The following is an 18,979-nucleotide window of genomic DNA, read 5'->3' as shown; positions in this document are numbered from 1 at the left end:
TTGAACTTTGACCTAAGAAGTTGTACAAACATTATGACACACCCTCTGGTGTTGGTTAATATACATGTCAAATAAAGTATGAAATTATAACAGTTCTCTAGATATAGAGCGGACACAATTTGTTAGGGACTGAGAGACGGACAGACAGACTGATCACTATAGGGCGACCTGCCACTAGGCATGGCCTTAATAAGGCCTCTATATTTGGTGTATGGAATGATTGTAAGGTATACATTTCTATTTCATATCACCTTGATCTCATTTCTATGGTTTATAAGTCAATGTTCAGTTTTCATAGTTTTGTCAGTTTATCAGATACTATAAGCAATAGGTCAACAATATTTGGTGTATGAAGTGGTTATAAGGTGTACATGTCTGTCTAGCAGGGTTCATATGAATTTGACCTCATTTTCATGGTTCATTTGTCAATGTTGCCCATAGGCCTTGTATAACTTACTTTAAGGTAGGGGTTTTGAAGGTTGAAGCATCACACCATCAGTTGTTTACATCCTGGTCTTTGGCAGATAGTTGTCTCTCTTGCAATCATACCAAGTCTGCTTGTCTTTTATAATTGAAAGATGTTAGTTGATTGCTGTATGATAATTTCACTTGCCAATTCAAGGGGCTAAAAAGTGGTCTTATATAATAGGCTTGAATGAAAGCAGAAAAATGCTTGCATACATGCAGTTTGTAATGTTTTCACAGAAAATTCCATATTCATCTTTTAGGTTACATGCAGCATGCTTACCACAAATTTTATACTTGTGAAAAGCATTCTGTGTGTATGCAATTTGTTTTAGGATCAAATATTAACCTTCTTATCAATTGACAATTCTTGATTTATTGTTGAATAATCAGTAATGGGTACAAAATATTCAGGAGCATCTTATAAATCGGTAGATTATAAAAGTCTATGAAAAGCACAAAATTGAAAGATGTCTAATTTTTTTTTTTGTGTCCTCTGGTTGTTGTCTCATTTATTTATGAGGGTCTGGATGAGTGGTCCTTCATTTCTGTATTCTTAAATTATTTAGGCCATTTTTCTCTATTCTTTATATTTTTGGCCCATTATTCTCTATTCTGTAAATCCCCATCCACACCCTCATTTATATCCCACATCTCCTACTTATACATAACATCTTTTGGTGAATATGATTGTGGGAACATTCAAGAAAATCGATGTAGCAATTTGATATCTGAGAAGACAACAGGGACTATTTAATTCAAATTTATTGAATTGGCAGTTTCAGAATCTAACTGATTATGGATAATTTCATTGTAAATATAAAAATAAGAAGATGTGGCATGATGGCCAATGAGACAACTATCCATCAGAGACCAAATGACATAGAAGTTAACAGCTATAGGTCACTGTACGCCCTTCAACAATGAGTAAAACCCATACCGCATAGTCAGCTATAAAAAGCCCTGAAATGACAAATGTAAACAATTCAAATGAAAAAAAAAACCGGCCTGATTTGTGTATAAATTAATGAACAAAAAACAAATATGATATACAGCAACAAACAACAACCACTGAATTACTGGCTCCTGACTTGGGACAGGCACATACAGAATGAGGCAGGGTTAAATTAGTTTGAAGGCACCAACCCTCCCCCTAACCTGGGACAGTGGTGTAACCAAGTACACCAAAATGAAAATAATATTACACCATTGGTTGAATTTCCATTGGTATGGTCATTATCAACCAATCATAACTTTTCATCATAGGCTTTTGAACATACTACCCAGAATGCATTAGATTCTGAAATAAACAGCTGCGCCATGAGTGCATGATACGCCCGTCGTCTTGTGTGTGAATTTTTATGCAATAAGCATAAATAGTTTCTGACATATGGCGTGACATGCGAAAACCCCCTCTTTTTTTTACAAAAAACTCAATACCTCTAAAATAAAATTTTGAATCAAAACCAAAAAGTATACAGATCTTTAGATAAATATAACTCAGAAGTGTGTAAAATTTTATGCAATAATCATAAATCGTTTTTGAGATACGGCGCGACATGTGAAAACCCCCCTTTTAAAAAAAATAAATCAATATCTCAAAAATAAAATTTTGAATCAAAACCAAAAAGTATACAGATCTTTAGATTAATATAACTAAGAAGTGTGTAAAATTTTAAGCAATAATCATAAATCGTTTTTGAGATACGGCGCGACATGTAAAAAACCCCTCCCCCTTTTTTTACAAAATACTCAATAACTCAAAAATAAAATTTTGAATCATCACCAAAAAGTATACAGATCTTAAGGTTAATATAACTAAGAAGTGTGTAAAATTTAAGCAATAATCATAAACTGTTTTTAAGATACGGCGTGACATGTGAAAAACCCCTCCCCTTTTTTTAACAAAATACTCAATATCTCTAAAATAAAATTTTGAATCATCACCAAAAAGTATGCAGATCTTAAGATTAATATAACTAAAAAGTGTGTAAAGTTTTAAGCAATAATCATAAATTGTTTTTGAGATACGGCGCGACATGTGAAAAAAAACACACCTGTTTTAGTTACTAAGTCCTGTAACTCAAAAAGTTTTAATCTTATTTTCACCAAAAAGTATACAGATTGTTTGACCATCATAAGAAACAACTATGTTAAGTTTCATGAAATTTGGATAAGTCATTCTCAAGTTACGGTGCGACATGTTAACGCCGGACAGACAGACGGACGGACGGACACCGGACATTTGTATACCATAATACGTCCCATCAAAAATTGACGGGCGTATAAAAACTATTTAAAACTATTGTTTTTCTCTTCTCTAAAAACCTTCTTCATACATGTATCATAATTACAAATAAACAGCTGCGCCTTGAGCGCATGATACGCCCGTCGTCTTGTGTGTGAATTTTTATGCAATAAGCATAAATAGTTTCTGACATACAATGGACATGCAAAAAACCCCTTTTTTTTTTACAAAAAACTCAAGATCTCTAAAATAAAATTTTGAATCAAAACCAAAAAGTATAAAGATCTTTAGATTAATATAACTAAGAAGTGTGTAAAATTTTAAGCAATAATCATAAATCGTTTTTGAGATACGGCGCAACATGTGAAAACCCCCCCTTTTTAAAAAAAAAAAATCAATAACTCAAAAATAAAATTTTGAATCAAAACCAAAAAGTATACAGATCTTTAGATTAATATAACTAAGAAGTGTGTAAAATTTTAAGCAATAATCATAAATCTTTCTTAAGATACGGCGCGACATGTGAAAAAACCCTTTCCCCTTTTTTTACAAAATACTCAATAACTCAAAAATAAAATTTTGAATCGATCACCAAAAAGTATACAGATCTTAAGCTTAATATAACTAAGAAGTGTGTAAAGTTTTAAGCAATAATCATAAATTGTTTTTGAGATACGGCGCGACATGTGAAAAACCCCTCCCCCTTTTTTAACAAAATACTCAATATCTCTAAAATAAAATTTTGAATCATCACCAAAAAGTATACAGATCTTAAGATTAATATAACTAAGAAGTGTGTAAAGTTGTAAGCAATAATCATAAATTGTTTTTGAGATACGGCGTGACATGTGAAAAAAAACACACCTGTTTTAGTTACTAAGTCCCGTAACTCAAAAAGTTTTAATCTTATTTTCACCAAAAAGTATACAGATCGTTTGACCATCATAAGAAACAATTATGTTAAGTTTCATGAAATTTGGATAAGTCATTCTCAAGTAACGGTGCGACATGTTTACGCTGGACAGACAGACGGACAGACAGACGGACGGACATTTGTATACCATAATACGTCCCGTCAAAAATTTGACGGGCGTATAAAAATTGCATTGTGCACAAATCAAGAGCATTAACAGAAAAATATATTCACTCATAATGGGAATGAAATACAAACAATTAATATTTCTGTAACATATTTATTAAGAGTATAAAATTTAATTTCTATTTTACATCAGATATTGTTTATTGGTATACATTAAATGTCAAATTCAGTGATTTTACTGGTCAGGAATTTGTAATACAGTATTTAAATTTCTGAATTAAATTTGTTTTTGTTAATGACACTAGGTTGCTCAAAAATTGTAAAAAGAATTCTAAAAAACTTTAAAAAAAACTCTTCCCATTTCAAATGAAAATTGCACAATAAAGTACATGTAACATCTATTAATGTTTAGGAAATTTATCTGAAATTATGCATGAAATTGATTATAAAATGAACAACTATATACAAAATGTTTGATTGATATGTACCATACATGAAATTCAGTGATACTGGTCAAGAATTTTCAATACAGTATGTAAATTTCTGAATTGAATTTGTAGAGGCTAAATAATAATTATGACATTAGGTTGCTCAAAACTTGTAAAAATTATGCATGAAATTGATTATAAAATGGATTACTATATACAAAATGAAAGGCACAAATTACAAAAAATACAACCTGTGTGTCATATGTAGGAATGTCTATTTTGATATAGTTATATATAAAACTAGATTACAAAAGTTTCTAGCATAAAAATGCAGCTTATATTCCTTTGTGTTGCAGGCCAGACAAAAGTAATACAATACAATATTTAATAATGAACCAAAAATGCCAAAATCTGATAATTTCATTTTTTTTTTAATTTCCTCAAAACACTGTTTCCTTTTTTAGTGTATACTTGTTAAAAGGTGATGAAAAAAGGATATGCAAAACTATTTATACCAGCATCAGAATTTTTTAACAGTTCCAAAATAAGAAAAAAATAAGGCAGATCTATTTTGATATTATCTTTTTTTACTATAATATTGATTCAGATGATACATCAGCATTGTCACTGAACACCACAGTATCTGTTGGAGGTACTGGAGGTCTGGGTCCTGCCATTGGCAATGGAGGCTTTTCTCTGAAAAATTAAATTTTATTTCATATTAAACAATCTAGGGGAACAGATTTGTTTAACATTGTTTTTTCAAATATCACAAACTTTTGTGTCTTACCTCTAATTATTGAAATTTGATAAATATTTTAAGATCTGTCTACTTTGAAATAAACATGTTCATTATGCATATTTCAGCTATTTGACTTATAATTGATTTCACAGTAAATGATACTGCTTTCATCAAATAATTTCTGGTTTCAGTTTTCTGTTCTTCTTTTAGATTCAAACTATTGATAACATATAATTTTATTTTTGTTTCAAAGATCTGAAAATATAAAACTGAATGTTGTGTTTTTGAGAGTTTATACAAAATGAAAGCAAGCGACACCCACATTTTTAGTAAAATTTTCTGACATTCACAAGATTTAGTGTACAAGTATAAAAACATTAATCAGAATGATTTAAATTCAGAAATGGCAAATTAAACAGCAATGCATCAAACTCTGTCAGCAATTTTATTATGCTATGAAGCAATCTTTAGAACAGCAAAAATAGGTATAGTCAATAGTTCAATAATTCATTCTTTACATCAGATTATTTTGTTATGTATAATGTTTATATATTTCCGAGTGTATCACACAAAGTGACCAGCATTCACTGTGAAAATACACCACCAATAATTTTGAGATATTTTAGCGTGAATCACGCAAAGTGAGCAGCATTGACTGTGACAATTCAACACCAAGAAAACTGAATCCTCTAGTGTGTACTTTATAATGTTTGTGATTTATATAAACTTACAACAGAGGTTCACCAGCTTCAACAACTTTCTCAGGTCTACGTCTCTCACGATCATCATCATATCTCCTACGATCTTCCTGACGTCTTCTTTCGTCATCCCTAGGATCTCGTCTCCTATCTGGATCCCTGGGATCTCTTGGTGGTCCTCTAGGAGGCCCTCTTCTATCTGGATCTCTGGGATCTCTTGGAGGTCCTCTTCGATCTGGATCTCTGGGGTCTCTAGGAGGTCCTCTTCTCTCTGGATCATTGGGATCTCTTGGACCTCTTGGAGGGCCTCGAGGTGGACCCCTTCTATCTCTGTCATCCCCATATCTGTCACCGGGAGGACCTCTACGTCTGAAATTTTCCAGGGATTAGCATGAATTATTTTTAGCTTAAATATTTATTTAGAAAAGGGATCAAATCTAAGATCAGGAGGTTGCATACAGCAGCATTTACTGAAGACATCATACAGCAGCATTTACTGATGACATCATACAGCAGCATTTACTGATGACATCATACAGCAGCATTTACTGATGACATCATACAGCAGCGTTTACTGATGACATCATACAGCAGCATTCACTGATGACATCATACAGCAGCATTCACTGATGACATCATACAGCAGCATTCACTGATGACATCATACAGCAGCATTCACTGATGACATCATACAGCACCATTTACTGATGACATCATACAGCAGCATTTACTGATGACATCACACAGCAGCATTTACTGATGACATCACACAGCAGCATTTACTGATGACATCATACAGCAGCATTAACTGATGACATCATACAGCAGCATTTACTGAGGACATCATACAGCAGCATTTACTGAGGACATCATTCCATTGCCTGCAGTGTTCTCCCCAGGCCCTTAAAGGACAGCGGGCCCGCGATGTATAATTTTTTACCGTGGTGGTATCGTTCTTACCGCGATGTATAATTTTTCTCCGTGGTGCTAAAATTTTCAGTTAAAAAATCGTAAATCGGTAAAGTTTTAAACGACTTGTTAAATCTTTTCCGCGCGGTATAAAATTCCAGGTGAAATTTGACCAGTTCAAACCAGTTCAACACAGATTGTTTACACCACGTGATCGATTTACCTTATGAGGTTAACCTTGTTGATTGGATTTAATCGATGTAATTAACACTTGTAACATGATTCTTTTGTGTTTTAATTAAGAGTTCATAACTTTGTGATCACAGATAACTATTTTATGGCTTCACTCTCCACCCAAGCACTGACCTGTGACAAGTCGGCAAATACTTTGTACACAAACAGTGTCTTGACCCGATAGGAACATTTTTTGTACATCATAATGGTGGCTCATTACGTATAATGGACAACTATACATTTCCCAATTCTTATATTATAGTATTATATGTCTCTGATTAAACCATGGCCAATATTATCTTTAATTATGACATTGTTATTGCATGAAAGTCGGGTTTCAAACTGTCTGTACATATCACATGACCCAGTTAGTTCACGTAGAATATTCAAGTTTATTTACAATTAATTGCAATCTATTATATTTTATAAATAAAATGCATGACTGTACCTTCAAACTGGATATCTATATCCATTATTAATGAATAACAGAAGTAATCTTGCAAATTTTATCCATAAGCACATGTTAAATCTATTTATATCTACTTCCTGTCATTTAGGCGGGAAAATAGGGAGACTTAGTTGTTGACATTGAATATGGTTACTTATAGATCTATAGACCAAAGATAAATTTATAGATTTAGGAATTCTTTTTAAATGGTTCATGACAAATAAAGATTTAGATTTTAGGGCAGTATTAAGTCTGTATCTATGTTTGATTATCACCAAAGACAAGAAAGGTTAATATTAACATGAAATCTATGGCAAAATGTTCTAAAATTTATGAAAAATTTCTTTTTATTAAAATCTAAGATAGAAACTGGTTCAAATAATAAAACAATATTTGCAATTGTTCTTGTTAATTTTATATCTTCTTATGACAGGAATCCTTTCACATACAACAACTTTTTTTCTAGAAACTAGAAAGTTTTTTTAATTGAACATTTTTGTTCTCTTTTGAATGATATTTTATTTTTATTGATTTTGGATTTTATAAAAGATTTAATTACTTTAAATTCAGATGAATATTTTATTATGAATCATAATTTATTTATTTAAAAAAAATATTAAAGTATACAAACTTTTTTTTTTATTTACTTCTTTTTTACCAATAATTTTCTGAATCAATGTCTACATAACACAGTACCACAGTGTTAAAACATAACAAGAGACATAAAAAACTACAGTAACTAGAGCTAAGCGACGCGATGCGACACAACTGATTGCATGAAATATTTCACCAAGAAGTCCACACGCATTACCCTGGTGCTATCCAAAAATCCTGGGGAGAACACTGGCCTGAACAAATGGGGAGGTATTTTGACATTTTTATATATGTAACATTTTCAAAAAGAATTGAGATAATAAAATTGAATAAAAAAAAAATGCTGAGAAATATCAGAAATACATTATAAAATTAAAGAAAATTCAACATTTTTATAGTGTTATATATGTTTCATGAACACCTTATTGTTATCATCTCTGAATTCATTCCCAGATTGATTTGTAGAATCCAGAAAATTTATCGTGGATCTTGCAATATGATCTAGACACTTAATCTAGAGTGGACCGAATAGTACAAGCTTTGTCAATTATTAGAGCTCAAATCGTAAACTCTAGATGTTTATTTTTGAAACAAGATAGTGTTGTTGGATTATTTTCTCATTGATATTTTCTTTAAAATCTCTTTTTCATCTCATTTAATCAAATCAAAGATGTCTAATAAGGCCTTTCAAATCATAGGACATAAGCCAGAGTATTTCAAAGAGTAACAAATGAAGATAAGAACAAATAAAGTGCTGGTTTCCACTTTAAGGGGAGATAATTCTCTACATGTAAAAGGAAATGCATTCAATAGATTTCAATATAACCCATTTATTTTTTATTTTTCAAATTTTATTGAAAGGTGTTCATTTGTTGGTTGAACCATCAAGTACCAGTACCTTATCCCTGCTGTATTAGCATATGTAAACATATATATATACAGATGTATAACTTATAAATTCATCAAATGGTATTTTAAGTTTTGTTTTTTCTTTACTTGTAAATATATGATTATTTCTTAGTAATTGTTAATGCATATAAATCTTAATATATTGAAGGTCTATATTGACATTTCTTCATTGTCATTTTGAATTTCATCCTTAAAATTTTAAGTGCTTTGAAAGGAGAAAGTTCTACGAACAAGCTACTTTTTTGGTCCCTTAAAGTTCAAAAATATTATATAAAAGACATTACTTTGACAGATATCAGTTTACAGGTATATAGTTTTGTGTTATACCATACATATTAATCACAGCCTCAAACTTCTTGAACAGAATGATGAAAACAAAAATGTTCTTAGAATTTTAAGTCTAACAAATGCTGTGTACCTGTCATCTGGTCCTGAAGGTCTATTTCGATCATCTCTATATCTATCACCAGGTGGGCCTCTAGGTCTATCTCCCCTAGACCTATCCTCATCCCTATTCCTGGGTGGACCTCTCCTATCATCTCGTGGTTTCTCTGAATATCGAGGAGGTGGACCACGAGGATCATTTTTGTATCCCCGATTGTCATAACCATCGTTAAGAGGTCTCCCATATTTATCGTTTTTGGCAGTCTGAAAGCGAGTCGAAAACATTAGTATTAAATTCAAGTATAAATATAAATAAAATGCTTCGCTGGGGCGCAGCTTGATACGACCGCAGAGGTCGAACCCTGAACATTTGGGGCAAGTATGGACACAACATTCAAGCTTGATACAGCTCTGAATTTGGATTGTTATTAAATATTTGACACAGCATAGGTTTCTGACACAGAAAGAATGTGGTCTAAGAACTTGAATTTTTTTAATTTACCTATTATGGTCCAATGTCCAAAATCAAAATACATGGTTAGATTCAGCATATCAAAGAACCCCATATTTTCAATTTTTGTTGAAATCAAACAAAGTTTAATTTTGGACCCCAACTTGGACAAACTTGAAAACTGGGCCCATAATCAAAAATCTAAACACATGTTTAGATTCAGCATATCAAAGAACCCCAATAATTCAATTTTTGCTAAAATCAAACTAAGTTTAATTTTGGACCCTTTGGACCTTAATGTAGACCAATTTAAAAAACGGGACTTAAAATTAAAAATCTAAATACACGGTTAGATTTGGAATATCAAAGAACCCCAATAATTCAATTTTTGATGAAATCAAACAAAGTTTAATTTTGGACCCTTTTGACCTCAATATGAACCAATTTGATAGCGGGGCCCACAAATAAAAAATCTAAATTCATGGTTAGATTCAGCATATCAAATAACCCCATATATTCAATTTTTGTTGAAATCAAAAAAAGTTTAATTTTGGACCCCAACTTGGACCAACTTGAAAACTGGGCCCATAATCAAAAATCTAAACACATGTTTACATTTAGCATATCAAAGAATCCTAAGAATTCAATTTTTGTTAAAATCAAACTAAGTTTAATTTTGGACCCTTTGGACCTCAATGAAGACCAATTTTAAAAAATGGGACCCAAATTAAAAATCTAAAAACACGGTTAGATTTGGCATATCAAAGAACCCCAATAATTCAATTTTTGATGAAATCAAACAAAGTTTAATTTTAGACCCTTTTGACCTCAATATGAACCAATTTGATAGCAGGGCCCACAAATAAAAAATCTAAATACATGGTTAGATTCAGCATATCAAAGAACCTCATATATTCAATTTTTGTTGAAATCAAACAAAGTTTAATTTTGGACCCCAATTTGGACCAACTTGAAAACTGGGCCCATAATCAAAAATCTAAATACATGTTTAGATTCAGCATATCAAAGAACCCCATATATTCAATTTTTGTTGAAATCAAACAAAGTTTAAATACTGGAGCCTATCTTGGACAAACTTGAAAACTGGGCCCATAATCAAAAATCTAAACACATGTTTAGATTTAGCATATCAAAGAACCCCAAGAATTCAATTTTTGTTAAAATCAAACTAAGTTTAATTTTGGACCCTTTGGACCTCAATGAAGACCAATTTTAAAAAATGGGACCCAAATTAAAAATCTAAAAACACGGTTAGATTATGCATATCAAAGAACCCCAATAATTCAATTTTTGATGAAATCAAACAAAGTTTAATTTTAGACCCTTTTGACCTCAATATGAACCAATTTGATAGCGGGGCCCACAAATAAAAAATCTAAATACATGGTTAGATTCAGCATATCAAAGAACCTCATATATTCAATTTTTGTTGAAATCAAACAAAGTTTAAATACTGGACCCTATCTTGGACCAACTTGAAAACTGGGCCCATAATCAAAAATCTAAACACATGTTTAGATTCAGCATATCAAAGAACCCCAAGAATTCAATTTTTGTTAAAATCAAACTAATTTTAATTTTGGACCCTTTGGACCTTAATGTAGACCAATTTAAAAAACAGGACCCAAAATTAAAAATCTAAATACACGGTTAGATTTGGAATATCAAAGAACCCCAATAATTCAATTTTAGATGAAATCAAACAAAGTTTAATTTTGGACCCTTTTGACCTCAATATGAACCAATTTGATAACGGGGTCCACAAATAAAAAATCTAAATACATGGTTAGATTCAGCATATCAAAGAACCCCATATGTTCAATTTTTGTTGAAATCAAACAAAGTTTAATTTTGGACCCCAATTTGGACCAACTTGAAAACTGGGCCAAAAATCAAAAATCTAAATACATGTTTAGATTCAGCATATCAAAGAACCTCAGATATTCAATTTTTGCTAAAATCAAACAAAGTTTAATTTTGGACCCTTTGGACCTTAATGTAGACCAATTTGAAAACTGGACCCAAAATTAAAAATCTAAATACACTGTTAGATTCGGCATAACAAATAAATAAATGTGATCAAAGATTTTACAAATCTAATGCGCCATACTGTGCAATTAAAGATAACTTCTTGAAATTTTTCAATATTTGAAATTTGAAAAAAAAATAATATTTGAAGAATATTTCTTTTTGATTTCTGAAATCTGAAATGAGAAAAAATTGACCCCCCACAATTTCTTTTTATCCCCCCCCCCCTTTTTTCCCCCAAAAAATTCTTTCCCTCAAGATATGGTCATAATCTCAATTCAAATTTCCAATGGAGTTGGCAACCATAATTACCCATTTAAATTTACCATAGTGCTAACTTAATCTATTTTATAATAGAATTAAAAATATAGTGTCAAATCTTTCATATGGATTTTTTTGTAAAAAAAAAAGATGCAACATTTGCAGATATTTTTACTGGTCTTCCTTTATAAATATGTATTTCTTTAAACATAATTTAAAAGCAGTGTAAGGGAAGTAACCAAAACGTTGTATTTGGATTACCTCCCTTACACTGTTTTAAATTATCTTTATTGTTCATTAACCATTACTTTATACATAATTTAAAAGCAGTGTAAGGGAGATAATTTCAATGATGTATTTGATTTATCTCCCTTACACTGCTTTAAATTATGTTTTGTACTAAAGTATTTGTCCATTAACCTAGACAACCTTGTTTTTCCCCCTTTTTTGCCCCTAATTCCTAAACGGTTTGAGCCATAACCCCTCAAAGCAAATCCTAACCATCCCTTTGTGGTATGGAAACTTGTAGTATAATTTCAGAGAGATCCATACACCGTTCCACAGTTATTGTCTGGAAACTAGAAAATGCTTATTTTTGGCCCCTAATTCCTTAACTGTTGGTACCATAACCCCCAAAATCAATCCCAACCTTCCTTTTGTGGTATTTAACCTTATGGTCAAATTTCAAAAAGATCCATTCACTAAAACTAAAGTTAGAGTGCGAAAACCAATGTGTCTTCGGACGACGACGACAACGTCATACCAATATACGACCACAAAATTTTTTTGCGGTCGTATAAAAATAGTATCTTGTAAGTAGAAGTATTTTCAACATTCATGCAAGAAGTCATGTTTTATGCTTTTACTTATGTTATCACAATAATTTCAAATCATAGAAAAGCTAAAAACAGGATGTTTAATTGTGAAAACAACATTATTTGTGTTATTTTGACATATTGCTACTTATAGAAAATTAAAACAAATGTATGGTCAGAACATATGTTTTCATACGTCATATGAATTCATACTATGCATGCTTTTTCAATGGAAATTGTGACGTCACGATGCATTAATAATAGCACAAAAACCCATGAGAGAATATATTTGGGTTTTTTATTTACAGAAGTAAACCAAATACATTTCTGAGGAGTTGCATGTGCAACCAAGTATACTTTTCATGTTGATACTTAGGAAATTTAGTAAATATGAAAACAGTTTTCTCCCAAGCTGTTGACTCATTTAATGTAAAAATTGATTCCCACATTATATCAGCAAAAAATCAGTGCCGATCAATTTTTTTTATAAGAGTTACGCCCCTTGGAAACATTAATTATATGGAAAATTGCATGTTAGCGCTCTCATGTGTACAATTCTTCCCAGAATTTTATGAAACTTATATCATAAGTGATGGAAATTTATACTTCTGATGATCTTTTCAGAAAAAAAAAAACCAAAATGCAACTTACTTATGAAGTAAAAACAGTAAATAAACTGTTAACACAGAGATATGTCTCGCCTATATGTTATTTTGATAATGCAAATGTTGAAATTAAAATAGCAATACTTTAACATGTAAGTTATGCAAATATTCAAAGTCAATGAACCATGACTGAAGGTACAGGGCTAAACAATCTCCATGGAAATGAGATGTGCCAATGCTAATACAACTGCAAACCAAATACCATTGACTTTTCATAAGTCGTTCCCTTTAAACAAACCTAAACACAAACATTAACTTGTAAACTCTGTAAAAGTTTCAAAGTCAATGAACCATAATTAGGGGGTGGGGTTATATAATCTCCATGGAAATGAAACTTGCAAATGCCAATACATTTGTATACCGAATAGCATTGACTTAACATCAGTGGTTCATCTTAAACTAAACTAATCACAAACTAATGCATGAAAACTAAGCAAAAGTTTCAAAGTCAATAGACCATGAATGAGGGGGCAGGGCCAAAAAATCTCCATGGAAATGAGATATGCCAATGCTTATACAACTGCATACCAAATATTATTGACCTACCACTAGTGGTTCCCCATAAACAGACCTAATCACAAACTAATACATGTAAACTAAGCAAAGTTTCAAAGTCAATAGACCTTGACTGAGGGGGTGGAGCCAAATAATCTCCATGGTAATGAGATGTGCCAACGCTAATACAACTGCATACCAAATACCATTGACCTACCATTAGTGGTAACTGGTTCACCATGAACTAGACCTAATCACAAACTAATACATTGTTGACGCTGCCGCCTTCATCGCGGACGCCGGAAACAGCATACCTATGTCTCACTTTTTGACTCTGTCAAGGCAAGACAAAAATTGTGTTTTTTTAAATTAAATGTAGTGCACCATTAATTCATTCCTTATTTGAATTATTATTACTTTACAATGGTAACATTTATCGTCATATTATTTCACCCTTCACAAATTCATGCTTCTGATGTTATCTGATTTGATTGAAATATGTTGTCTCTTATTTTCTGTGAACATTTGTTTAGAACTGTACTTACATAAGTAGCTAATGGTTTAAAACTGTCATGTGGTGTAGTACCAGACTTCAATTGCTCTCTGAAGAAGAAGAAAAAAAAAAATCAAAAATGAAGTATAAATTATAACATGAACTCTCACAGCATTATCCATACATTTTCTGCATTTATGATGTCCGTTAAAGCTTTACATTTACACATGTATCAAAATTTTTCTTTGTTTAATGGGTATGTTACTTCCTTTTGTAAAAGTTCACAGATTGCTTAGTCGGTTTATTATGAGGGTCTGGATGGGGTTTACAGAATAGAGAATAATGGACAAAACGTGCAGAATAAAGGACAAAAAATATAAAGAATAGAGAAAAATAGGCCAAAAAAATAAATAGAAAATAATTGGGTGCTAAAATATGAAGAATAGAGAATAACAGGCAAAATTTATAAAGAATAGAGAAAAATGGCTTAAAAAAATAGAGACTATGCAATTGAAGGACCCGTCATCCAGACCCTCAATAATTAGTTAGTCCTATAGCATACGCCTTCATAGGTTCATATTGTTTGCTTTCGACGTTTTTTATTGGATATTTTTTTTTACTATCAATGCTGGGTTTACATGGTTAAGGCTTATGTTATAGGACTAAATTATTAGTATATACATTTTTGTACATGAATTTAATCCACATATTAAGACATTGTAAATTCACCCTGTTAAAGGTAGGGTTTGTGTCGCTCAGTCTTTAGTTTATTGTTTAGTGACTCACTGTGTTTTTTAGAGTTTTGATTTGTCCTTTTTTGTTTCTGTCCTTCTTCGACTTATGCTTTTGATTGCTCTGTATTATCTTACTTTGTTTTGATGTTTTTTTTTTATCGATTTCCATCAAAGAAATGTGTGGTCACATCCAAAATGAGTATCAAGTTCTCTAAGATGCCACAGAAATAGCATCTACATGTATTGCAGCATGCTAATATAATAGTTTATGTGCTTGAGGGAATTCATCAGGTGAATAATGAATGGTGGTTTCTAGATGTTTTGGTTAACTTGTGCAGATGGGTTGTAACAGACAACATATCCCTTTTAATTCATACTTGCATATATAAAAAATCTTACTTTGTTTCATGCTCATAATTAAGTCTGCTTTTATGTGTAACAGCAACTCCATAGTCTCCAATAGGTCGAAACTGAAAAAAACTATGATTAATTTATCTTTGTCACAGCATTTCCAGACTCAAATAATAAAACAGTCAAATTTGAAAAAAAATGTTTGAACAAACCCCACAAACCCCAACCCCACCCCATTTAGTTTGTTACAGCTGTTCCATGCTAAAAAAAAATATAATCTGACCTTACAAGTCATGATCAGTGCCTAAACAGCAAAATCCTTAATTGTGAGGTTGATATAAATCAAAAATTCATAATCAGTAATGAAATCTCCATGGAAATGAGATGTTATAATGGAAATAAAACTGCATGGTGAATACCAAATACAAATGCATCATTGACTTATCATAAGTGGTAACCCTTTAGCTGACCTATCACAGTCTTTTATTTGTATTTACGTTGCAAAAGTTTCAGTCAATGTTCCATGACTGAGGAGGTAGGGCCAGATAATTTCCATGGAAATGAGATGTGATAACAGTACAACAACATACATGTATGTAGCATACCAAATATCACTGACTTACAATTATGCTGACCTACATTGTAATCACAAACTTATCAAATTGTTGAAACTGCCACTTATAGACTAGCTACCTCCGCAACTGTATGGGCGATACAAAGCTCACCTTATAATGGAGGATGGCGCTCCTTAGTCGGTAGATTTTATATTGTATTTGTTACCCTGTTTCTGATACTCTCCCTTCAGATCTAATTTACTTCTAGCAAATCATTTAATTGCAATGGAGCGAACAAAGTGAATTCTTTATTTACCAGTATATTGAATACTGTTGTATTTTTTAACACAAAACTAATTTAAGAGATAATAAAAAAGGTGTGTTCCTATGCACACATTGAATATGCACAAGGGCAATAACTCCCAATATATTTCGTTTTGTTTTTTCGAACTTATTATAAATACCCTTAGTTCCTACAAGATATGTACATGTAGGTGCGATGCAGCTAACAATGCAATTTTAAAAATATTTTCTATTTCCAAGCAAGGACCTACAGTACACACAGAGAGTATGTAATCTCATACTCCCCACACTGTGTAAAAACTTGGTGTCACACCAAGAAACTCCAGCAACTCTCTCCAAATCTTGGGAGGAAATTGGGAGAAATTTGGAGTAATTCCTCCCTAAAACTCCTTAATTGTTTATTACCTTGGTGTGGTTTCTCCCAACAACATGATTTTTATTGCTATGATTACCTTTGAAGTGTGCCAGTAGTTGATGACTACAATAAACATTTCTTGTGTTTCCTGTCATTAAATGACAGTCACAAAAATGATGAAAAGTGTGAGATTTGTTAAATTTAATCAGAGACATATTATAATCTGATTTTATTAAAGAATCCTGTACAACTTTATTTATTAAAATTATATTCAGCATTTGTTCTGACAGTGTTGGTTTTTCATACCTAAGAAACATACAAAAACAAACAAAACATCACCTGTAAGTGGAGTATTATTAATAGAAAATAAAGACATATATTTTAATTGAATTTATTCAATCGTTTTTTCTAAATTTAAATGATAAGAAATAAAGGAAGATTATATAAATATAATATATATATGTAATTTATCTACATTATTTTATTTTATTCATTATTTTTTTTGTATCATTACTATTATTTTTTAAACCATGTATATACTAATATCTATATGTTTTAAAAACTGACTATACATACAACTTATTGTAAATATCAAGTTGCCATTCTTGATTATGAGATTATGAAAGAATGTAAATAATTTTCCAATCTAAAAATACATATTTGTATAAAAATTTTAAAAATCATTTCGTTAACCTTTTTTTAGTGCTTTCAGAAATAAAACTAAATAGGAAATGATTGAAATAGGAAGAAGTGAGTGAATAGTTGACCGGAAATTATGTCACTGTCAGACCATGCAGTCGTGCTTTGTTGATTTTTATTACTCTTACCTGCAATCAACAGGTCATAAAACCCTCCCAGATGGGAGTAATTACTTGGTGTTTTTTGGGAGAGAAATCTGTGTTTCACAGTATGACACTGTGTTACACCAGAATCAGTGTTGGGAGTATGAGATTACATCCTCTCTGTGTGTACTGTATAACTAACATATGTCATGTATGTCCTTGTTCCAAGGGACTTTTAAAACTTTTTAAAAAAAGTTGATCAGCACTAATTGAAACTTGTCCAAGACCATGCTGATATAAACCTTTGATATAAATTCCATTTAAACACATGAATAAATGTAGGGTTGAAAGTGCTTACAATGCAATTTTTCATAGAATTTATATTTGAAGGGGACATAACTCCTGAAAATTAATTGATCAGTGATGATTTTCACTCAAACGAGACATATTAAACTGGTTTAAATCTTGCTATAACTTTTATACAAATCCTACAAGAAATGTTCACTTAAAAGACTGATAGATCTTTAAATGCAACTTTCCATATAATTTATTTTCTAAGGGGCATAATTCCTTTAAAATCAAGAATTGTATGTGTGAGACGGCTTACAAAATGTACAAGACCTGAGGGTCACAAATGGAGAAACAGGATGGACTCGTAATACTGATGGGAAGAAAACAGTTTACAGAGGATTGTATCTAGTAAGCTGGTGCTAAAGATTGAGGATTATATTGTTTAGAAGTAAATTAACATTATATATATGTGTGCAATGTATTTAAGATTTGAAAGGCTTTTTTGTATGTGAACTTACAACAAGTCCTCTTCTGTATTGATTGGTTCTCCTAAGTGCTAAGAGAACCAAGTAGGTTCCCATTCCAACACACAAAATAAAAAGGACTATAAATGCTGGACCTAAGAACTGGTCATTCCAGCTAATGAGATAAACGTGTCTATGTCGCAAAGTTATCACTAAAACACCAATTACTCCCAATGCTAAACCACCTAAAAAAAATATTGCGGCCAGTAGCATTGGAAAGCGACCTGGGCCCAAGTTAAGACCATTCAGCTCATCTTTGATTTGGTTTTGGACTCTTGCGTGGTAGGCCACCACAGTGTCCTTGTCTATTTCACGTTCTTTCCTTATCATTTTGCTTTTTGTTAGTCTTTTCTGGTTCTACATAGTTCAAAACAACTTTCGAAAACACTTCCGCTATTTGTCATAGCCCACAATGCTAAATTTACCTGTCTCACCTGTAGGCATGCGCATCCATGTTTTACCTTTCCTACTTTACAGGTATGGAAGGAGTAAAGAATAAGATAACGAGACAACTATCTGAAACCAGTAGAGTAGTGCATGGCGCGTGTATATTTAAATATCATTTTTAAAATAATGTACTTGGGACAGGACAATAATATATTATGACGGTATCAGCACTGATAAATATACCAGGAATAACAGGTATTTGCTCAGTAAACTAAATTTCACAAAAACCTCGGTAAAATATCGTATCATCTCGGCACCTGGTAAGCGTTCTTAACGTAATGTTTCCTTGCTTTTAAAGGGAAATCACACTA

At 31.7% G+C, this 18,979-nt stretch overlaps 1 protein-coding gene across 1 annotated transcript; it reads right to left on the bottom strand.

The window, feature by feature from the left end:
* Positions 1-3,898: 3,898 nt before the first annotated feature.
* On the bottom strand, positions 3,899-18,655 carry LOC127707958 (basic salivary proline-rich protein 1-like). Its single transcript, XM_052212727.1, has 6 exons — positions 18,216-18,655; positions 15,461-15,531; positions 14,380-14,437; positions 9,133-9,362; positions 5,654-5,989; positions 3,899-4,876 (listed from the first exon to the last, which is right to left on the bottom strand). Exons 1-6 carry the CDS (start codon positions 18,549-18,551, stop codon positions 4,771-4,773), a joined length of 1,137 nt encoding a protein of 378 aa, XP_052068687.1. The 5' UTR covers positions 18,552-18,655; the 3' UTR covers positions 3,899-4,770.
* Positions 18,656-18,979: the final 324 nt, after the last annotated feature.

This window comes from Mytilus californianus, unplaced genomic scaffold, assembly GCF_021869535.1.
Source record: "Mytilus californianus isolate M0D057914Y unplaced genomic scaffold, xbMytCali1.0.p SCAF_7, whole genome shotgun sequence".
In the NCBI taxonomy this organism is placed as follows: Eukaryota; Metazoa; Mollusca; class Bivalvia; order Mytilida; family Mytilidae; genus Mytilus; species Mytilus californianus.
This window is presented reverse-complemented; position numbering and strand designations above follow the sequence as displayed.